This window comes from Herpailurus yagouaroundi, unplaced genomic scaffold (assembly GCF_014898765.1).
Source record: "Herpailurus yagouaroundi ecotype Mexico unplaced genomic scaffold, PumYag 164, whole genome shotgun sequence".
In the NCBI taxonomy this organism is placed as follows: Eukaryota; Metazoa; Chordata; class Mammalia; order Carnivora; family Felidae; genus Herpailurus; species Herpailurus yagouaroundi.
In genome coordinates, this window is record NW_024412405.1 from 808,031 (window position 1) to 831,512 (window position 23,482).

General features: G+C 46.7%; 1 protein-coding gene and 1 long non-coding RNA gene across 2 annotated transcripts in view; one reads left to right on the forward strand and one right to left on the reverse strand.

The window, feature by feature from the left end:
• Positions 1–2,540: 2,540 nt before the first annotated feature.
• On the forward strand, positions 2,541–4,314 carry LOC121037683 (uncharacterized). The gene is made up of 2 exons (XR_005793910.1): positions 2,541–2,687; positions 3,586–4,314. It is a non-coding gene; the product is annotated as an uncharacterized LOC121037683 (long non-coding RNA).
• Positions 4,315–9,831: 5,517 nt separating this feature from the next.
• Positions 9,832–23,482, reverse strand: part of CUL4A (cullin 4A) — a 46,982-nt gene continuing 33,331 nt past the window's right edge. Inside the window, exons 18-22 of the mRNA XM_040486968.1 lie at positions 18,669–18,782; positions 17,523–17,628; positions 17,191–17,363; positions 12,979–13,131; positions 9,832–11,438 (exon numbers count right to left, since the gene is read on the reverse strand). Of these exons, the coding sequence (XP_040342902.1) occupies positions 11,343–11,438; positions 12,979–13,131; positions 17,191–17,363; positions 17,523–17,628; positions 18,669–18,782 (642 nt within the window). The 3' untranslated portion in view covers positions 9,832–11,342. The remainder of the gene's footprint in view (positions 11,439–12,978; positions 13,132–17,190; positions 17,364–17,522; positions 17,629–18,668; positions 18,783–23,482) is intronic.

Here is a 23,482-nt window from a genome sequence, read left to right on the forward strand (position 1 = left end):
GTCGACTGACGCTTGAGGAGGCTGAAGTGGGGGGACAAGGGTGGGGAGAGGTGGAACACGTGTACCGAATGTCACAGCTCACGTTTGAAACAAACCAAACCCCGTTTTTGTAAACAACTCAGAGTGCGGAACTTAGGGCTAGACGAAATCTTGGAGGAATGGGGTTCAGAGGTTATACAGTGATTGCCAGCTGTGACGCCCTCTTGAAGGATGTGTCGGAACGGGTCGTGGAGGGGGGCACCATTTATCTAGAACGTTCGGAAACGCTGGTATTGCTTATACCCCCGCGTGCCACGGCAAAGGAAATCCGAGTCTTTGTGCTTCTAGAACCTTCCGGAAATACCTTTCTGCCTCACTCCTTATTGCCTGAGTGTTGTAAAGGCACCTTTCCCTGGTTGCCTAAAGGCTCCCTGGGTCTTGTCTTTCACTGCCTTCTGGAGCTCTGGCACCCCTCCCTTTACCTCCCCCCAATTTGGCTGGTACAGTTACTCAGACACCCAGTTTCCCAGCTCCTTCCTTCCTCTCCTGTCCTGTGGCTTCACTGAGATCTCCCCAACTCACCACCTCTGGAATGTTCCTGGAGCCTCGTCAGTGCAGGTGTGTTGATTACTGCCGGTCACTCTACCGAACAGTCCTTGATTCTGGTGGCTTTCCCCCTTAGTTCTTAATGTTTGTTTGCTTTTTGTAAATTTTGTGTTCTTCCTTGTTGTCATTTCTGTCCAGCTTCCCTTCCTCTCAGCTTCTAACATATAATCAGACTTCCTGTTAGATCTGCACTTGAGGACAGTGGCTGGGCATGCGCGTTCCCCCCAGGCAGTCCCCTCCCGACCCGGCCTCCATTTTAAACAAGGTTTCCCTTTATTAATGTTCGCAGGGGTAGGAGTTAGCAGTTCTCAAAATAACTCTGTTTTAGGGTGTTAAACACATTAAGTAGATGCTTTGCAGGTTTCGCACTGTGGAAGAACTTACAAATAAGGGGAACGTGAGGATGAACCCAGTGAGGCTGGAGCTGCCATGTGTTGAAAGACACGAGGGGTGTCTGGGTGGCTCAGCTGGCTAAGTGTCTGCCTTCCCCTCAGGTCGTGATCTCACGGTCTGTGAGTTCAAACCCCGCGTTGGGCTCTGTGCTGACAGCTGGAAGCCTGGAGCCTGCTTCCCATTCTGTGTCTCCCTCTCTCCCTCTGCCCCTCCCCTGCTCACGCTGTCTCTGTCTCTCCAAAATAAATAAACATTAAAAAAAATACACATGATGGGGCGCCTGGGTGGCGCAGTCGGTTAAGCGTCTGACTTCAGCCAGGTCACGATCTCACGGTCTGTGAGTTCGAGCCCCGCGTCAGGCTCTGGGCTGATGGCTCAGAGCCTGGAGCCTGTTTCCAATTCTGTGTCTCCCTCTCTCTCTGCCCCTCCCCTGTTCATGCTCTGTCTCTCTGTCTCAAAAATAAATAAACGTTGAAAAAAAATTAAAAAAAAAAACACATGAGATGGATAGTCACTGAAATAAACAGAACAAATTTACTAGGTAAAAAGCAATGGTGTGTAGTACATATTGGCAGTTTATACCCCGCCAGCGACCGTTAAAGGGCATACCATTTTCTATTGCCTGGTCACATCAGCTGGAGCATTTGCTTGTATTTCTGTTTCACTCAAGTTCTCCATCATTTTTTCTTTGCCCACGAACTGGCTGGCAGTCACTTGCAGAATAGTAAGGTTTCCCAGCACTGGGCCTGCAAGGAGGAGGCGCTCTCTGCGGGGCCGCTCACAGTGAGAGCTGGGTCTGTGCCACCTCCTGTGCTTTACTACCTGGGGACAAGATTTTTCACTTCTCTTTCCCACTTCTCTTGCCCGTTTACAGCAAGAACTTTTACTTTTGGTTTATTAATTATACGAAAGCCAAGTAAATCGTGGCTGAAAAGTGTAAGACTGTAAGTTTACAGAATAAGTGAATGAATAACATGTCAGAAAAATAGAAAACCATAAGCTTTCAAGTGAAATGTGTGCTATTGCGTGGAGAAAGAATCGAGACCCCCTCTCACTCAGCACTTGTGAAAATCAGTCCTCTCCTTTAAGGCACTTAGACTGCCTTAACTTTCTGGGTGTTTAAAATAATGCCACGAGTAGTGCCTGGGTGGCTCAGTTGGCTGAGTGTCCAACTCTTGATTTCAGCTCAGGTCATGATCCCAGGGTGCTGAGATCAAGATTCTCGTCCTTTGCCCCTCTTCCCCGGTCGCACGTGTGCATGTGCTCTCTAAAATAAAATAAGTTATTTAGAAAAATAATGCCATTGAGGTGCATTAGGTGGCTCAGTCAATTAAGTGTCCGACTCTTGATTTTGGCTCAGGTCATGATCTCACGGTTCATGAGTTCGAGCCCCGAATCGGGCTCCATGCTGACAGCACAGAGCCTGCTTGGGATGCTCTCTTTCCCTCTCTCTCTGCCCCTCCCCACCTGTTCATTTTCTCTCAAAATAAATCATGCCATTGAGAATATCTATACGTGTCTTGTGTACATCTCTGACAACTTCCTTTCCACAAATTCCTTGAAGTACTTAAATCAAGGCAGTCTTCCTTTTAGAGAGCTATGAAAAAGGAACTCCCATAAAAAAGAACCAAACGTTTACTTCCTTGGAAAGCAGATTAACTCAAAACAGTTCCAAGTCATTTGGAGCAGGAGTAATTGTGAAAGTTCAGGTATGCTCATGTTCCCAGTGACATACTCACCTGTTGCTGTCTGTGGGCGCTGGGGTCTGGGGTGGTGCTAACTAGGGCCTGTGCAAGTTTGAGAAATGAGATGTGGCTAACCAGAGCCTTTTACTAATGGTGGGAGACAGAACGGGAACCGAAAGCAACACAAAGATACTTCAACACATGTTACCCCATGACCTGCTCAGAGGGGATGGGGTGGATTCCCCTGCACAACACCTGTTTACCCATTCACTTGCTGAAAGACAGTGTTGTTACGAATAAAGTGTGATGACTGTTCAAAACCGTGTCATTGGGCAGATGATACTTTCCTTTCTCCTGGGAAATCCCTCAGAATGGAAAAGCTGGGTCATAAGGGAGTCTGTGTTTAAAAAGAAACAGTTGAATACTTTTCCAAAGCAGTGGCACTATTCTATATTCACATCAACAGTAACATCCTTATCAACGCTTGGTATTACCAGCCTTCCCAATTAAAAGCAATCAGGATAGCTGCATCGTTGTCACTAATTGTGACTAGTTTGCATTTTCCTGGGGACTATTGCCATGAAAAGTTCCATGTGCCTCATAACCACTCACCCATCTTCTTTGGTTAGTGTCTGTTCAAACTTTGTCCTAATTTGTTAAAATGATTTATTGCTTTTGAGTTCTAAGTGTTTGTTTGTTTTTTAATACAGTCTGGATAGAAATACTTCGACGTGTTGTAAATATTTTCTCCCATTATGTGGCTTGCTATTATATTTCTTAATAGTATCTTTCAAAAAGTAAGCTTTAAATTTAATTAAAATCTAAATGGTCAGTATTTCCTTCAGGCTTCATGTTTTTTGTGTTCTAAGAAATCTCTGTATTTCCCAACATCTTAGTGATTTTCTCCTGTGTCTTCTTCTAGATGTTTCATGGTTTTAACTTCTACAATTGGGCCTACGATCAAGGTGTGAGATAAAAATCGGTGTTCATTCCTCCCCCCCCCCATATATGACAGCTATTTGATAAAAAGACTTTTCTGAGCCATTAAGTTACGTTGGCATCTTTGTTGAAAGTGACGTGGTTGCATACAGGTGGGCATGCCGTGGCATTTCCTGATGCGTTCGGTTCATCTGCACGGACGCCACAGTGCCTCCGTCTCTAGCTTCACAAAAGATCTGGCAGAGTTCAGGAGAGTAAGCTCTCCAGCTGTTCTTTTACAAGTTGCGTTGACTCTTTGAATTTCGTAGGCATTCTAAAAGGAGTTTGCCATTTTCTATAAAGGATTTTGGCGGGCATTGAATGTACTTATCACCTTGGAGAAAGTGGACGTGTTAACAACCGGATGCGGCTCTTCGTTTGTTTTACTCTCCTTTAAATTATTTTCATTTTCAGGGGACATGTCTTTGTGCATAGTCTGTAATCTCTCTCTCTGTATCCCACACATTTCCGGGTGCTACTGTGAATGGGGCTGTACTTTTAAATTTCATTCTCTGGTTGTTGCTAGAATGTGGAAAGAAATACGGTTGACCTTTGTTTAGCGACCTCTTGTGACTTTGCTAAATTGGCTCATTAGCTCTGGTAGCAGTTTTGTAGATTTGATTCGTTCTACCCCCATGATCATGTCGTGTGAATAAAGACTACTAACTCCCTCCCATCTCTATGAGTTTTCTTTCTTTTTTCTGTCTTGGTGCAGTGGCTAAGACCTCCACCCCAGCCACGTCCCAGCCTCCAGGCCAAAGCTTGCAGTCTGTTGCCATGTAGCGTAATGTTAACTTAAATCTCTAGTAAATGTGAGGAAGTTCGTTTCTATTCCTAGTTTGCTAGGTGTTGTTTTTTAAATCAACAGTGTTAAACTTCATCAAATGCTTCTTCTATTGAGATGATTATGTTTTTATTTCTTCTTAGATTTTCAAATGTTCAATCAACCTTCTACTTCTGAGGAAAATTACACTAGGTTTTGGTGTATTGATGGACTCAAATTGCTAATATTTGGTCTATAAGTTTCTTGTCCGGTTTTTGTATTGGGGTAATGCTGGACTCAAAAATAGGTGTGAGGTATTCTCTCCTGGTTTTTGAAAGGCTGTGTAAGATTGGTGTTACTTCTTCCTTGAAGGTTTAATAGAATTCACCAGTAGACTCTCTGTTCCTGGGGTTTTCTTTGTGGAAAGATTTTAAACTATAAATTCCATTATTCTGTTTCTTCCTGTGTCCACTTGGATAATTTGTGAATTTCATGGCATTTGGCTGTGCCGTCTAAGTTGTAGAATTCACTGGCATAAACCGACCTGAGACGTTCTCCCTAGGATCTGTCATCATGCCCTTTCATTGCTGGTGTTGATAATAATGTTTGTTAACCTCTGTCTTTAACTGGTCCAGCTAAAGTCTCTTCCATTCTGTTGGCCTTCTCAAATGAACAAACCGCTTTGGATTTTATTGATTCCTCTGTCCATTTTCCATTTCTTTGATGTCTACTTGTACTATTTCCTTCCATCTATTTACTTTGGTTTTAAGTTGCTCTTCTGTTTCTGGCTTTTGAAGGTAGATGCTTACATCACTGTATTAAAACCTCTCCTCTTTCTAATGGAAGCATTTGAAGCCGTCAATTTCCCCGTAGGCATCTCTTTAGCAGTATTTTGTACACTTTTATATGTTGTGTTTCCCTATTCATTCAAGATATCTTCTAATTTTCTTTGTGGGTTTTGACTCATGGGTTATTTATTTAAAAGTGTATCATTTACTTACTTTATCTGTTTTAGAATTACTGGCGTATTTATTTAGAAGCCAGCTGGGGCTGGCTCAGTCGGAGGAATGTGTGACTCTTGATCTCAGTGTTGTAAGTTGTTTTGTTTTCCCCACAGGGTTGTTAAGTTTGGGCCCCATGTTAGGTCCAGAGATTACTTAATATCTTCAAAGAAAGAGTGTGTTGTTTAATTTCCAAGCATTTAGTTATTAACAGTGCTCTTCCTGTTAGATTTTGAATTTTTATTTAGTATTATTTCTTAAGATTTCTAATTTAATTCCATTGTGGTCAGAAGACATATTCTGTAGAATTTCAGGCCTTTTAAGCATGAGACTTGTTTGATGTCCCCCTGTATGCCTACCTTGACGCATGTCCCCAAGCACTGGAAAGAATGTGCTGCTGTCGGGTGTAGTATCGTGTAGGGTGTAGTATCGTGTAATTATCGTTAAGGTGGGTCTGTGTTTTTCCTGTTCGTCAGGTACAAGAGAATTCTGAAGCCTCTGACTGAACTCACGGATTTGTCTGTCTCTGCTTGCTCTTTCCAGCTCCGTCAGGTTCTGCTCCATGCGTTCTGATGCCGTCACAAGAGCCCAGTACATTCAGGGTTAAATCTGATGAGTGCCTCCTTTCTCTATGAAACAGCCTCTTCCTCTCTGGGAATACTCCTTGTCCCAAGGTCTACTTGGTGTTCGTGTGACCACTGAGGAGTGCTTTCCTGATTGGTTTTCATGTTTTTCTATTTAAAGTGTGTGTCTAGTGGATGATGTGGACCTTGGTCTTAATTCTCTATCTGGGGGTGTCTGTCTCGTCTTTCTTATTTCTGCTCTTTATTCCCTCCCCTTACTTTCCTGCCCTCCTGAGGGCAGATTTCAGATTTATGCTGGAGGTCTCTCCTAACCGAGAACTGCACTGCAAATCTGTGATGTGCACCAACGTGCCCTTTTGTGGGAGGGGTACAAGTTAGGAATACGTTTGTATGCTTCAACTCACAACAACCCCATGAGCTAATAATAAGCACCTTAACTCCTTATAAAATATAAGAAAACCAAGTTTAGAGAATTTAAGTAATTTTTGTAGGGGCACCCAGATCGTGACAGAGCCAGGCTTTAGCCCCTGGCGCATCTGACTTCAGAACTGCAGCCAGGGCACCTGGGTGGCTCAGTCGGTTACGTGTCTGACTTCAGCTCAGGTCATGATCTCACAGTTCGTGGGTTCGAACCCCATGTCAGGCCCTGCGCTGACAGCTCAGAGTCTGGAGCCTGCTTCAGACTCTGTATCTCCCTCTCTCTCTGCTCCTCCCCTGCTCACACTCTGTCTCTCTGTCTCTCAAAAATAAATGAATGTAAAAAAAAAAAAAATTAAAAAAACCCTGCAGCCTATATCTCTCCATTGACTCTGGTGCCTTGAGAACATTCCATCACTGAGAAGCAGACCCAGCACACCACGTCCACTGTCAAATGCAACATCTCTGCTTTCTAAGGAACTGACCTTGATTCCTGCATCACTGGTAACAGAAACCCTTAAAAGTCTCCCCAGCTTTGCAGCCTGTTGCTTTGCCTTTATCCCCACCTGTACCTACTTTTACATTATGGCCTGTTCTAGCAAGAACACACCCATGCACACACAAATACACATACATAAACACACGTGTGTATACACACAAACACACACGCACACACACAAATATACAAACACACACATATATACAAACGTGTATACACACACAAACATGCACACAAACATACAAATACACATACACACACATGCATTTGCCCCTAGGCTTGACCCCTCTCTCCCCTCTTGAGCCTTTTCCTCTGCTCGTTTCCTCATCCAGATGAAACCTTGCCTCGCCCCTGCCTTGCCCCTGCCTTCATCCCCCCCCCCCACCCCCCGCCACCGTCACCGCCCTGCACCACCTGCAATGGCCCCTGGTTACTAACACAAAGACTGGCCATTTCTTTCCTCAAACTTTCCTCCTTGGTTCCTTGGCACACTCGCTCCCCCGCATGCCCACTTGAACTCCCACACACTTGTTCTCCTGTATACCCACTACCCCGCACACTCGCTTGAACTCACACTTGCTCCCCTGTACACTCACTCAAGCTCACACTTGCTCCCATGCACACCCGCTCCCCTGCACACCTGCATGCCCGCTTGAGCTCATGCTTGCTCTCCCGCACACTCACTTGAACTCACACTTGCTCTCTCACAACCCACTTGAACTCACACTTGCTCTCCCGCACACTCACTGGAGCTCACCCTCTTGCACACCCGCTTGAGTTCACACTTGCTCTCCCGCACACTCACTTGAGTTCACGCTTGCTTCCCTGCAACTTGCTCAAGCTCACTCTCACACACCCACTTGAGCTCACACTTGCTCTCCCGCTCCTGCACACTCACTCCCCGTCACGCTGACCCACTCACACCCCCACTGACACACAAGCCACTTGGGAATTCTATCAAGGCCAATGCAGTGAGCAGCATAATCACCAGGCAGTGGACTCTGTCGGGTCGACAGTATAGGTGTCTCAAACTCAGAAATGTGCTCGTAAGTTAGTTCGCTGCGACCGTCACCCATCATAACTGAGGCTCCGGGGCCACCTCCGGGACGCCTGGACCACCCCCTTCTGCTCACCTCCCGGCAAGCCAAGCCCCCTGGACCCTAGCACCAGTCACTGCTTTTCCCCTGTCAGGCCTCTTGGTTCCTCCCTTCGCTCCTCTCCCTTGCAGGTGATGCTGGGAGGCACCTGGACTTGGCCTCCCTGTCCTGGAGGCTCTCCCTGCACCTCCACTGTCCTCAACGCTGCCCCAGGCCCTGCTTTCCTGCAGCCCCGCACCTGCTGGACGTCTTGTCACCTGGGTCCCCTCACCATGGGCCCCCCTCCCACTCCCTGCCACCTGCAGGCCAGCTGCCCTGCTCCTTGCATCCCAGCTTCTTTGGAGCACACGCCAAGGGGGTGGACCTTCTCTCCAGGTCCCTGTCCTGGCTCTCGCATCTCCCTCTTTGCCCAGCCGCCTCCAGACACTCACACTTTTCACCCTTCTGGAGCCGACCCCAGGCTTGTGCCCTCTCCTGCCCACCCTGGGGGCACCCCTGCCTGGCTCAGGGGGCCGGCCTCCCCAGGATGCTGCCCAGACACCTGCAAAGCTGCTGAACCGACTTTCTCAAAATGATCCCTCGGAGACCACCCTGCCTCCAGCTGTGGCTTTTCTCCTTTCTGGAAATGGCAGCGGGCATGTGCTGCCCACACACATCTCTGCTGCCACATCGCGGTGAAGCTCACCCAGAGCACGTCCACCCTCCCCCCACATAAACTCTTTCTCTCTCGAAAAGAAACACTAAAAAAAAGAATTAAAAAAAAACCATTTTTTAATGTTTATTTATTTTGAGAGAGAGACAGAGCAAGAGCTAGGGAGGGGCAGAGAGAGAGAGAGCATCCAAACAGGCTCCAGGCTCCGAGCTGTTAGCACAGAGCCCAACGTGGGCCTCGAACCCACAAACCGTGAGATCATGACCCGAGCCAAAGTCCAACGCTTAACCCACTGAACCACCCAGATGCCCCTCAATTTTAGCTTTAGAATCACCGTTTGTGTTTTTTTTAATGTTTAATTTATTTCTGAGACAGAGACAGAGCATGAGTGGGGGAGGGGCAGAAAGAGACGAAGACACAGAATCAGAAGCAGGCTCCAGGCCCCGAACTGTCGGCACAGAGCCCGATGCGGGGCTCGAACTCACGGACCGTGAGATCATGACCCGAACCGAAGTCGGAGATGCTCAACCGACTGAGCCCCCCCAGGCGCCCCTGTTTGTGTTCTGAAGTAGAGGGGAGTGTGGCACGTTCAGATGCTGCACAGATAAATGTGAGAACAGCCACTCCTCTTCCTCACTCAGGTTTTCTCTGTGCTCCTCGGTTACGTGAAAATGCTTTTCATGTGGATATTCTGTTTGCTATGAGGCATGTTGTCACTTTTTGTTGTTGCTGAAAACGTGACCTTCTGTTATATCATGACTTTCCTGCTAATTTTGTGTTCTGTTAAAAGCTTTGTTCTTTTTGTGGTCACAGCTTTTTAGTTGTTTCTCTTAGATTTCCTGGGCACGCAATCATTTATCCATAAATTCTCTCACCTCCTTTCCCATTTCACGGCTTCTCTCGTCTAAGTGTCCTTCCCTGCCCTCGTCTCCCCTGTCCCACTTGCTCCACCACGCTGGCCTCTCACTGCAACAACACAGACGCCACCTGATTTGTGAGAGCGTGATCTGCTCGGTCTGCTTGGCCTGCCGGCCCCACCGGGTGCAGTCTGTGGTGGAGGAGGGCGCGATGGCCCATCTCCCGGGAGATGACTGTGACCGTGCCTGGCCTGCTGCTGGGTTCCTCTGTTCGCTGTACTGGTCACAAAGTTTAAGTCGTTAAAGAGTTAGGAGGAATGTGTAGTTCACACAGCACAAGTTTTATTAATGTAATTTTAAGGCCAATTAAACTAATTTTATTCAGAGTAAGTCTACATTAAATTACAATATTAACAATCTCTAGAAATAATGAACATAAAATTTAAGAAGTAGAAATCTATTTGGTCTTTATAGACCACAAATCATAGAACTCACAAATGAAAATTTACAAATATAGAAATAATGAGGATACTTGAAGGGCGAGATTTTCACATGGAAACCCATAAGATGTCATATTTTAAACACGCATGTTTCAAAAAGGGAGAAGTTTTTAATAATTTAGCACAAAATCAAATTATATAAACTTGGTATATCCCAGAAAATATTGCTTTAAACACTTATACCATGATCAAAATTCCTTTGGTAGCTTTTAATCAAAGTGAAACATGCTATTATGTAAAATATAAAGTACTCTGAAATGTTACCAGAAAAGGATCTTTGTTACAGTTCACGGTACTGACATCGTCGGCCCCCACACAACCTCACCTGTACACACACAACATGAAACCAGGTGCCAACAAAATCCTTTAATCTTTTGACAAAACCACCTTCCCAACATCAGGACTCGAGTGTCTCCCGCCACACCTTACAGTGGTCACAGCGTGGACAACAAGCTTCCCTGCGTAAGGCTGTAAAGCAAACCAAACTCTGTTAGAGCGACTGTATGCCATCGTACAAATACTGCAGTCAGGAAACCAGACAGCGGTCACCTCGGTGCGAAGAGCAGGGGCTGCGAGACACAATCTTAGAAGAGTGGGTGCAATCACACTGCCCCCTGGACCCCTAAACAGAAAATTCACAAGCAACTCAGACGCTCGTGAGTTCACCGCAGTGAGCATGCCCCCAGTGCTGTCTCGGCAAGGAGGGGTCTCGCCGAGAAACCTCGCTCTGGGAAGTCCGTCATCAGAGTGTAAAAACATGGAAGATAAAGGAAATGGACAGATGTCGGTATCGACGTTGCAGAACTAAGGAGTCAGTTCTTGACACTGACTGTTTCTTCCTAATGCTCGCCAACGAAGGGCTCTGGTTTCCAACCTACATGCCCATCCACCAGGAGCCCCTGCCTTCAGGAGCACACCAGCCCACTCTGCAGCCCACGGACACAGCACGGAGGGTCTAACTGTGCATCTGTGATCACACGCACACACACACCCCACACCAAGCTGTCAGCTTTCTGCTACAAAAGCAACACCTTACAAAGGAACCTCTTTTACCCAATATCTTCTCGTCCAATCTCAAAGTCATTCTGCCCGAGCAGCTGTGACAGTTTAAACACCGAAAAGAGTAAGAGGAAGAACTGGAGGAAAGACACACGTGCCGCTGGCAAACCCCTAAGCTTTGTGAAGGGTGATCTGAGAATCATCCTTTCCTTCTAATCCAAAAGTCTCCACACTGGCTCAATCTCAGAAGTCCTGGGAACGGCACAGAAATGCTTCACCGCTCTGAAGATACATTCTAGGGTCTCGCTGAGAGAACACGGCTGGCCGACACATCAGGCCACGTAGTGGTACTGATTCGGATTGTCTTTGTCTCTCTCCATATAGTCTCTGTCTATAAGAGATTCAATTCTCTTTTTCAAATCTCCAGGCTAAAAAAGAGAAACGAAACCCCTCAATTATAGTGGCGGTAAATTTACAAACACGGGGAAACATATGCGCGAAGTAATTATAATTTATATAAAATATACGTATCTACAGGTAAACTATTTATAATTATAACCAAATTATAAAACGAAGACAATCCAAGTCCCTCCTTCAGAGACAATGCTAACATGGCCTCTTGATTCAAGCGCTCTCGTGTGAATTTACTGTCTGAGCAGGCTGAGAGGGAGGAGATGAAAACCCTTCTTTACTAGCACGAACGAACGCATAAGGAGGGCACATCCTACTGGGTGGCACATTTTCATTGGTCTGAAAGGGGAATCTGGTAACGTCTCAGGGCAGCTTCATCCTTTGCAAGGACATCTGTCCCCAAGTCCTGTATTTCCTGCATGTGCTGCTGATGTCGTGTAACCACAGGTCCACAGATGACTGATGCCATAACAAGCGAGCCCCGCGAGGACGTCTCTGGCTCCGCCGTGGTAGAAAGCACACTTATGTTGACATTTATGAGCAAGCTTCTCCCTTCAAGGGCACATTCCATCAAAAGGCCTAGCTTTCTATCAAGTGATGGATGGAGCATTCATGAGATGCAGTGAGACCCACGCTAGGTCCTGCCAGGGCAGAGCCGGCTGCTACAGCCACCGCATATGCCTCCCACCGGTCAGTGCTGTAACTGCTGGGCCTCTCGTCTGTAAGAGGGAAAGTGGGCGCTGGTGCTGGCTCTGGCCCGAGGGGGAAAGAAGGGTGTACACGGCAGGGCTGGGTACCCACACCTGCGTGGCAGAGGACACGGCAGCCGCGTGCTCGCCCAGGGGAACACGGTGTCTGCTCACCCTGACTCCCTCAGTGAGGATGGAGGGCTGGCTGCTCCTCTGCCCAACAGGACCCCGCAGAACCAGGGAGCTTCACCCCACAGGCTCAGTCTCTGCAGGGCCAGGCCTCACGAGTCCCATACTTCCCAGGTGGACGCGCCTGTTTTCAAGAGCTCTTCCTAACACTTCCCTACCTGGTCAGTGCTCCAAGTACAGCCAGGGCAGAAACCCTCTGGCCTAGAAACACGCAGGCACAGACAGGATTCAGGGTTGACTTTCTCATGCACAGAAATGAGGAGGTATCACCAAAACAGAAAATGCTCTGGAGCTTGTCAGTGCTGAATAAATGAGCAGCTAGTAGGACTTCCCCGCAATCACAGGGCGTGACCTGAATAGCCACCCCACTGAGAAACCCGCCTGGAGCTACAGCACCTGCCCCGGCCCCCTCCCCCTCCTAACAAGGTGTCAACGTCTTTGCCAGTGGCAGATTTGGGGCCTCTAGTTCCTGGGACGGTTACAAAGAGCATTTGGGATAAAAACCCTACTGTCCTCACTTGCCAGTTTTTTGACATTTGGTGTGCACACACAGGCAGATTTCTGCAGTAAATGATCACCTGTAATGCAGGACAAATGATTCTAATGTGTTAGGAACTGAACATGCTTTTTCAATGTTCGGCGCAGTACTTTAAGTTTAATTAAGCTAATGTGCATTTACCTTTACTGGAAATTTCAGCTGATTATACAATTCAGAAACTAGAAGGTTATGACCAAGAGTCTTTCTCATCTTCATTATTCTGACGATAGCAGCATCAATCTGATATTGTCTGTCCTGAAACACTCTCTCAGTGGTGCTGGCTTGTTCCTCAATCTGCACACAGACACACACACAAGTGAAATGTAAAGATACAGTTGGGTGTTATTTCATATTGTTGAGTTTAATGGGAAACTTTTTTCTTATTTGAGAGAGAGACAGAGGGAGAGAGACAGAACACTCGAGCACAGGCAGGGGAGGGAGAGAACCTGAAGCAGGTTCCACACTCAGCATGGAACCTGATGCAGGGCTTGATCTCAGGACCCACTGTGAGATCATGACCTGAGCCGAAATCAAGTTGGATGCTCAACCAACTGAGCCACCCAGGCACCCCTGATAAGAAAATTTGATGCAAAGAAAGGCCAAACATTGGGTAAATCCTATTCTGTTATGCATTTTTATTTGTTCTAGCAAAACCTAGCTTCCCAAGAATAGCCCAACTTCAGTACCAAAGCTTGAAAAAGAATGTAAAGTTACATTCCCCTCATAAAAAAGCTACAAAACACTATCAACTGTATATAATCCTGGATTAGATCCAGTAGCACAGAAGAGAAAGCAGAATAAAACACAATAGCTACCAGAGTTTATTCCAGAAATGCAAGCTTTGCTCGGCATCAGGAAACCTAGGAATGGAATGAATTTCATCACAGTTGTGTTGAGGTCACAGCGATTATGTGATCTCTTGACAGACGCTGCAAAGGCACAAAAAAACTGAAAACCTATCCTTGATCTAAAACAAATTAACGTACAAATAGCAATGAAAAAAACCCCACCTGAACACGATAAAAAGCTGTTACCAGAAGCAAAGCACAGCTCCTGATAACAACTTCATGTTAGTTAACAGCAACCTACTGGAGGCCTGTTTGATCTACAAGGAGACAGGTCTGTGCCCGCATGTAAGGTAAGTGAGTTTCAGAAAGGGAGAAGCCACGCTTCCATCGCACTTCCAAAGGGATCCACCACCCCAAATAGGTTAATGTTCCAGCCACTTGAGATAAAAAAAATCAGGAAGTGAAGAAAAAGCCTGGTAGCACCATTATTTCATACAAATGTGATTTTGAAAGTTCTAGCTGCGCAGTAAGAGAACAAAAGAACTATAGCAAATTGGAGCAGACACGTGGTAATTATTTGTAGATAAGCTACAAATCCAAAAATCCGAGAAAATCAACTGAAAAACCATCAAAGCCAACGAGAATTTCGTGAAGTGGCTGGACACAGGAAGAGTACACAAGGGTAAATGGTGTTGATATATATACATACTGGCAATAACTAGTTACACATGTAAACAGAAAAGATCCCCTTAATAGGTGCCAGCATTTTATTGGCCCTTCTTGCTTAAAACCTTCAGTGGCTTCCCCAAATTCTTCTTAGCTCTGACCAGTCTGTATATAACCTGTCTGTGGCCTGCCTCCTCAGGCCTCACCTGGCTCAGCGTGGCCTTCGGTGGGAAAGCCTTCCCTGACCCACGGTGTCGGACTGTGCTTTTGTCTCCTACCTCAAGTGTAGTAAGTTAAACGATGTGTGATCATCTGGTACCTGTCTGCTGAAAGTTCCTTGAAACCAAGATTTATAAGAATAAGTTATTATTCACGGATGAATTCTCAGTGCTTCACAGAGGACCTACGCCTTAGTAGGTGCTTAATGAGTGTTTGTTGAATCATCTAATAAGAAATATGCCAAGACTTTTAGTAGAAAACTCCCATGAAGAGAAGAGACTTATATTTATATATATACACAGATAAGAATCAGATTTAGTATAGCCAAAATGAAAACTGAAAACTATGTAATGCACTTTCAATAAAAAATGTTAATGTTCTTATTTGGAGGGCAAAGACACAATAAAATTACTCTCAAACTTACTGGGAGAATAAATTTATAGGAATGGGTACATTAACTAAAAGAATTTGGGTCCTGGATATGAAAGAGATCAATAGAATTTGTAGAAGAGAATTTAAAAACTGACTCGTAATATGTGAATTTAATATATAACAAAGATGACAATTCAAATAAGTTGTCAGAGAACGGTATTTTCAATTCAGTTTTAGAATAGGAAGAGTAGTTAGATTGCTTTTTGATATTAATTTCTACGTTGCTCAAAGAAAAACTTAAATGTAAAAACTAATAGAAAAGTACAAGTAATTTAAAAAAAAACACTGGGTTAGGGGCACCCGGGTGGCTCAGTCAGTTAAGCATCCGACTTCGGCTCAGCTCATGATCTTGGGTTCGTGAGTTCAAGCCCCGCATTGGGCTCTGTGCTAATAGCTCGGAGCCTGGAGCCTGCTTCGGATTCTGTGTCTCCCTCTCTCTCTCTCTCTCTCTCAAAAATAAATATTAAAAAACAAAACATGAAGAATTAAAGATCAGAAAGACATGATGTGCATAAGCTACTCAATGGCATAAAGATGCTCAAAGAAATTCAATCTAAAATGGCAATGAACTATCTGTGCCTGTAAGAACAGGGCGGGCAGAGGGAGGGCTGGCCCTCTTGTGAAACCGGACACTGAAATCTGGGAAGATCTGTCAGGCTTCCATTTGGAAAAGAGTGGCCAGACTAACAAAAGTCCACATTCTTTGACCCTGTAATTCCAGGGCAAAGATTTTATACTGAAGAAAAAAGCTAATAGGTACACAGGATGTTTAATGTAACCTTATTTCCAGTAGAGATCGAAACCACCTGAATGCCTTTCCCCAAGGGCACTGCTGAGCTCCTGAGGGACACAGGACCAACTACTCTGCACCCGTGAGAAACCAAGTCCTGACATGGAAGCAGACCCACAGTAACAAGACCAGACTGCACAACGGCACATATAAATGCCATCTGCAGAGTGATCCCGTTACAGAATAAACAAGATTAGACATTTACACCACAGGAAAAACCTGCACGAAGTGGCAGTAGAGGTCATCTCCAGGGGACAGAGGTGACAGTCCCACTTTGAAATAAGCACACCTGGGTGGCTCAGTCGGTTAAGTGCCGACTTCGGCTCAGGTCATGATCTCACAGTTCATGAGTTCGAGTCCCATGTTGGGCTCCGTGCTGGACAGCTCAGAGCCTGCTTGGGATTTTGTCCCCCCTCTCTGTCCCTCCCCTCCTTGTTCTCTCTCAAAAATAACATTAAAAATAAAGTAAAAGCACAAAAAGAATGCCTGTTTTCCCATATACTTGCCGACTCTGGATATCATCAAACTTTTAAACATTTCCCATGTTGACAGATGAAAAGTGGAGTATTATTTTATTAAAGTTTTTACTTATTTGAAAGAGCGGGGGTGGCTGGGTGGCTCAGTCAGTTAAGCACTGACTTCGACTCAGGTCATGATCTTGCGGTTTGTGGGTTCAAGCCCCGCGTTGGGCTCTGTGCTGACAGCTTGGAGCCTGCAGCTGCTTCGGATTCTGTGCCTCCCTCTCTCTCTGCCTCTGCTTATGCTCTCTCTCTCTCTCTCAAAAATAAACATAAAAATTAAAAAAAAAAAAAAAAGCGCACGCAAGTGGGGAAAGGGCAGAGAGTGAGAGAGAGGGAATCCCAAGGAGGCTCTGTGGGGCTTGGACCCATGAAATCACGAGTCTGCTGCTCAACGACAGAGCCCCCCAGGCAGCCCTGGGGTATTATTTTAACTTGAATTAAAAAAAATTACTGATGGGAATGAACATCTTTCATATACTTACTGATCTTTTGCATTTCTTTTTGTGTAATCTGAACTTCTTTTCCCACTGGGCTCCACCTGAACACTTCCAGGTAAGGGAGCGACCACGCTCGACTGAGGGGGGTGAAGAAGCTGTGACACTGCCCTGGTCTTGTCTGAATGGGTTGGTGCCTTCACAAGGCCTCTCCTCATTTACATGCCAGGGCCCACTGCCTCCCCCCTCCCCTGCGTGGCAGCACTTCAGGCTGCAAGGGCTCCCTTGTTCGGAAGGGCCTGAGGGCGGTGGTCCAGGACCTGCCCTGGACATGAGACACTTGAGAATGTCTTCGCTGCTACAAACACTCCAGTGGGCCTGTGACAGCCACCACCTCACCACCCCTCCCACGTTAAAGTGCTCTTACAAGACTTAGGAATTGACCGTACAAACGAATGAGTCCTTAAGTACCCAGTGAGTGACACAAGAAAGCTTATACGTACGGTTTCCTTCATCTGGATCTGGTTGATCTTTATTCGAAACAGTTTGTGCTTGAACTCCCCGTTGAACATGAATGTGTCCCCGTCTTCCACCTCCTTCCCTTTGGGACTCTTAACCAGAACTCGTGCTTTGCCGCAGGCCAGGGACTGCAACGTTCTTCGCAGCTCACCGTCCTCTGGGTGGGGAGAGAATCGGGCACAGACTAGCACCGAAATGAGGACACGTGACAATGGTGAAAGACACCCCACACTCACATGTGACAGGCAGAGACTGGGCTGATCTCTAACAACAAGGACACGCGGAGGCCACACAGTCACGGAGCGAGGACTCTTACCTATCCCTGTGGCCATTTTTATTTCTTCAAAGCTGAATCCGTCCCCTTCGTTGAACATGAGAAGCACCAGTGTCTGGAACAGGGACACCTGGAACTCCTTCTTCCCCTGAAAGAGCATGGGACGCACCCCGTGTAAACCTGTGAGTTCTGTGTGCAGGAAAGCGGCTGGGGTCTAGAGGGCTTCACCCCCAGGACCGGCCTCTCTGGGTGGAGGTGGGGAAGCATGGCTGCCCCACCTGGTCTGCAGAGGCAGGAGAGGATACATGCAATTTACATACGTAGTATCCATGCACATAGGATTTATAGGATACGGTGCTTAGTGCATGGTAACAGCTAGCAAAGCAGTCATTCTGTAAATTTTTTGCTTGGTGTATACAACTGAATCTTATTTACAAAGCTGAAGTTAAACAGGAACATGCAGGCATTGTTTTGTGACCTGCTTCTTTTTGGTATCAAAACACCGTCTGCACTTTCCTCTTGTATTACGTCCCTTTTAGCAATAGCACCGCGACAAATGGGCTTATTCACTGCTCTGTGAAAACGTCTTATTATGATGAATTTCTGGAACTCGCACCACTGTAACAAAGCCTGTGACTCTGGAGGCGGGAGATGTGAGACCAAAGCACGCTCTGTATGGCGCTGTTCCTCGAGGTTTTAGCCTTGACCAATCAGTACTCGAAACGTGGCATTTCACTGGACTGTAATTTGCAAATGTTTGGCAGAAAAATAGAGCAGGTTTTCAATGAATTTGACTTCTTAGTCTTGCTTTTATGAGTTGCCTCTTCACATCCTTTGCTTTCTTCTTTTTTTAAACCTGGAAGCTTCACACATTCCGGGTCGCTGCACTGATTTCTGTATCATTCCTATTCTAGCACATGTGCTGTTGAAGCGAGCACTCCTTTGCTCTTTTTTCAGCTAGGTAAATGCTTTCTATTTTTATTGACTTTTTATTGACTTTATTGATTGGAATATTAATCCTTCTGTTTATTATCATTGACCTTCTGTTTATTATCATTGACCAAGAAAAGGCAGTACGGAGTTATGCCGAATGACCTTTTCCTTTGTTACCAAAGATCAACCACAATTGAAAATATTCTATTAACATATTTATATGTTATTTGTCTATGAAACAGACAAAGAACTTACTTCTTTAAACTCTGCTTTTAAAACAGCATGGCCCAACGTGGTTTGCCACTGAAGTTTTCGACCACTGTGCTTTCCAAGATAGAATGTCTTAAATATTTCCTGAAGTTTAACCATCTGCCAAGCACAGGAAAACAATAAGTTTAATTATGCTAAACACCACACATCCAAAGAACCACATACTGCTTAATTTACAAAGCTTTCAAAATTTTTCACAGCTGAATGAAAAGATCAGTTCCGTATTTTGACAGTGTTTCTTTGGATTATTCTGTTACCTGTGCAAATGTCTGCCAATCTGGCACACTGGGGTCTGCCTCCCACATGGGTGCTGCTTCAAGTGGTACTTAATGCACAGACAGGTTGTGTTCCTCAGTCTCCACAGCCCACGCTGTGGCTCCCCTGGCCAGTAGCACATGCAGTCAAGACCACAGAGGCCGTCTGCAGGCCCAGCTGTGTCCTGCCAGGTTGTGGTGAGGCTGGGAGGGTGCTGGGAAGTAGGCTGTGGTGAGGCTGGGAGGGCACTGGAAAGCACTGGAGGCAGTCTTGTCTAGGAGGCATGACGTGCCACTGTTTCCATCGTTACTTTCTGGGAGGATTTCTCCTACCTTCTAAACTTTCTTGTGGTTCTTTTTTTTTTTTTTTTTTAAATTTTTTTGATGTTTATTTATTTTTTAGAGACAGAAAGAGCACAAGTGGGGGGAGGGCAGAGAGAGGGAGACACAGAATCTGAAGCAGGCTCCAAGCTGTCAGCACAGAGCCCAATGTGGGGCTCAAACCCATGAACCATGAGATCATGACCTGAGCTGAAGTCAGGCACCCAATCGACTGAGCCACCCAGGCGCCCCTCGTGGTTCTTTTTTTTCAAGTTTATTTATTTTTGAGAGAGAGAAGAGAGAGAGTGCTCTAGCAAGCAGGGGAGGGGCAGAGAGAGAGCAAGAGAATCCCAAGCAGGCTCCGAGCTGTCAGCATAGAGCCCAACGTGGGGCTCGAACTCATGAACCGAGATGATGACCTGAGCCGAAGTCAAGAGTTGGACACTCAACTGACTGAGCCCCCCCCAGGCGTCCCTCTCACAGTTCTTTACTGCTGTGGTCTCACTCCTTTGAAGCCCCTCCTCCTTCTCCCGGTGTCCAGCCCTCCCCACCCCTGGCCTCCTGCTTAGTTACAGACGGGTTCTGCTGTCTGACAGTGTTTCAGGGTGCATTTTCTGGTGTCCCGCACACTCCCTCTCACTTTGTTTGCTCGGTTCCCTCGACATTCTCACTGCTCTGCAGCCAGGATAGCCAATGGTCTGTGCTGCCAAATCCAATGGGTTCTTCTTATCAGGCTTCGATCAGAAATAGCTTTGTGAGAGGCGGCTTCCCTGCCTTCAGTGACTCATGGCTTAGACCCCCATGTCTTTGTCTCATGTCCCTTCCTTCCAAGGTGTCCTTGGTGTGTCTACCTTCCACCCCGGACACATGGGCGCCCTCAGGGTCCTGTGTGCCAGATAGTCTGCACTCTGCTCACTGCCCTGTCAGCATCCTTGGCTGCTTCCAAGTTCTTAGGATAAAGAGTCAAACTCTTGGGGCGCCTGGGTGGCTCAATCGGTTAAGTGCCTGACTCCTGATTTTGGCTCAGGTCATGATCTCACGGTTTGTGAGTTCAAGCCCACATGCTGATAGGGTACAGCCCGCTTAGAATTCTCTCTCTCTCTCTCTCTCTCTCTCTTCCTCTGCCCCTTCTCTGCTTACGCTCAACCATGTGTGCATGTTCCCCCCGCCCTCAAAAATAAACAAACAAAAAAAGATTCTGAGGCGCCTGGGTGACTCAGTTAAACGTCTGACTTCGGTTCAGGTCATGATCTCACGGCTCATGAGTTTAAGCCCCACGTTGGCTCTCTGCTGTCAGCACAAAACCCACTTCAGATCTTCTGTCCCCCTCTCTCTCCACCTCCCCGGCTCACATGCTCTTTCTCTAAAGTGAACAAACATTAAAAAGAAATAAAAATAAAGAGTAAAACCCTTCCAAGGCTTGCCAAGGTCCTGTCCTCCAGAACCATTGATTGCACTGGCCTGCCCTGTGCTTCCCCCACTGGACGAGTATGCTGTGCTGTCTTCCCTCAGGCTTCCACCCAGGGACACCCCTCTGTAACCCCCTGGTCATCTTTAGAGCCCTTTCCTCACAGGGGCCTTCTCCAACTGCTCTTGGCTCTGAGGGCATTCATAGCAACTTGTGACTGTCCCCCTCTGGACAGAGAGCTCAGGGCATCAGCGAGGGAGCGAAGGCCCGCTCTCCCTGCCTGGGGCATCGGTCAGCTCCTCTGCGCTCTGTCCAAGCGGTGCCTTTGGTCAGGATGCCCGTCGGCCTTGCATCTGCCCAGCAACCCCATCCTCACACTTCAGAATTATCACCCACACCCACATTCAACCACATCAGATCCCAGGCACAATTATCATTTCGTTTCTAAGTATTGTAGTATATATCCAAAAGACAACGACTCTTTCAGAAAACATATCTAGAGGCGCCTGGGTGGCTCAGTGGGTTAAGCATCCAATTCTTGATCTCAGGGTCATGAGTTCAAGCCCCATGTTGGGCTCTGCACCGGGGATGTGAAGTCAACTTAACAAATAATTTGCAAAAAAAGAAAACATACTTGGTGCCATATGACATTCAACCAATAAAAGCTAATAAGGTGATGAACTTCCTAAAAACTTTTTCCTTGCGATTAATTCCTAGGAGTGGCCATAATCATCATGGTAAGAGGACAGCAGCTAACACTGGGTGCTTATTATGTGCCAATTACAATCCCAGGCTCAAAATGGAACAGAGACCCACCCACATGTAAGAGTGAGTATTGATAAAACTCTTAGCAGAAAACAGGTAAATTTTTAAGACCTTGGATGTGGCAACAGTTCTTAGATATGACAACAAAAGTAACAACAGAAAACATACTGGACTTTACAAAAATTCTAAAATGTTGTGCAAAGAACACTATCAAAAAAGTAAAAAGGTATCTCACAGAATGGGAGAAGATATTTGCCAATCACATATCTGATAAGGATCTAGTGCCCAGAATATACACAGAACTCTTAAAATTTAGCAACAGATAACACAAGTAAAAAATGGGCAAAGGACTTGCATAGAAAGTTCTTCACAGAAGAGCTACGGTGGCCAATAGGCACACGAAAAGATGCTCGACAAAATCATCATTCATTGGGGAAAAGCAAATCTGACCAAAACGAGATACCAATTCATACCCACGAAGATGGCTCTGATCAAAAACCAGAATAACAAATACTGAGGAGGATATGGGGAAACTGGAAGCCGTGTTGCTGATGGAAACGTAACAGGCTGCAGCTGCAGTGGAAAACCAGCTTCTCACCCGCATCTCCACTCCTGGGTGTGTACCAGAGGCTCTGAAAACCAGGACACAGATTTCTGCACGCTTGTGCTCACGGCAGCGTTATTCACAGCGGCCGAAAGGTAAACGCACCTTTCAAGTGTCCGTGGTCAGCCAGCTGGCCGGAGGGACAGAACTTGGTCCACACACACAGTGGAACATCATTCAGCCTTCACAAAGGAAGCACGATGTGGGCTACACATCGTGGAACCCGCACGGTGAGTGGAAGAGGTCAGACACAGAAGGCCACCAAGTGTGACTGCAGTTATGTTAAAACCCAGAGCGGGCAAGTCCCGCGTTAGCGGGCCAGCAGGTGCCCAGGCTTGGGCACTGGAGCAGGAGTGAACGCTCAACCCCACAGGGGCAGGGTTCTGTCTGCCACAATGACGAAGTTCTGCACTGGACGCAGGTGCTGCTCAGCTGTACGGCATGAAATATGAGCTGCAGTCCGTTTCCCCCATGGCTTCCTCCCCTGTGTTTACACTGTGGGCGTATTTTTACAAAGGCCAGTACAGTAAGCCTTCAGCATCTCTTGCTAGACAACAAAAAAGTACCAGGAAACCACGAGGGCCAGTACAAGGACAGAGGAGCTGACAGGGGCTCCAGCAGCTGGATAGCAGACAACAGGGGCATCGGAGCAAGCAACCAGGAGTCCGCGAGTCTGTCCAGAGGAGGACAGAGACGGTCACTGTTGACCAAGGCGAAAGTGGATCTGAGCAGGGATCGCCCAGCAGGAGAATCTGGTGGGGGAGAGGAGGTCCACACCACGTCCACGTACCTTCCCACAGATTACTTCAAAAGTACAACAGGAGAAACACTAACCACACAGAGAAGAAGCCAGCTAAAGCCTTAGCCAACGACAACGTGGGACACCAACAGACGGGGGCAAACGGACAGCAGGTACCTCCTGATGTGCTGTTGGCTGAGCAAATTGTGTGGGACCCTTGCTGGATGAGCCCAGTGGACATACTTCATGAAAACTGGTGTGCGGTTTTGGGATGTGTGAGCGTTAAGAAAGAAGAGGCTGGTGTAGCTGATACGGGGAAGGGGACCGGGGTAACTGTGGTGTGGGGCCTGGACGGTGTCTGGACAAAAGCAGAGAGGGCTCCCTCCCCCTGGGATAAAACTGTTACGGCAGTAATTGACTCGAGAGTGTCTCTGGGAGGTACCCACTAAAGTACTAGGTGCAGGAGGTATGATGTAGCCTCTCAAGTGTCAGTGCTGAAAACACAGGCAACACGTTCTGGGAATGCTTTGAACTATTCTCGCAAAGTCTCTGTAAGTCTGAATCACCTCAAAATAAGAAGCAAACAAACTCAAAGTGCCACAAGAGACACACCCAGGATGGACCTGCCTGGCCCAGTGAGCGGGGTGAGGAGGTGACAGAGGGTTTTCTGGAGAAAGCGTCTGGGGAGGGAAGTCTTAACCAGCAGTC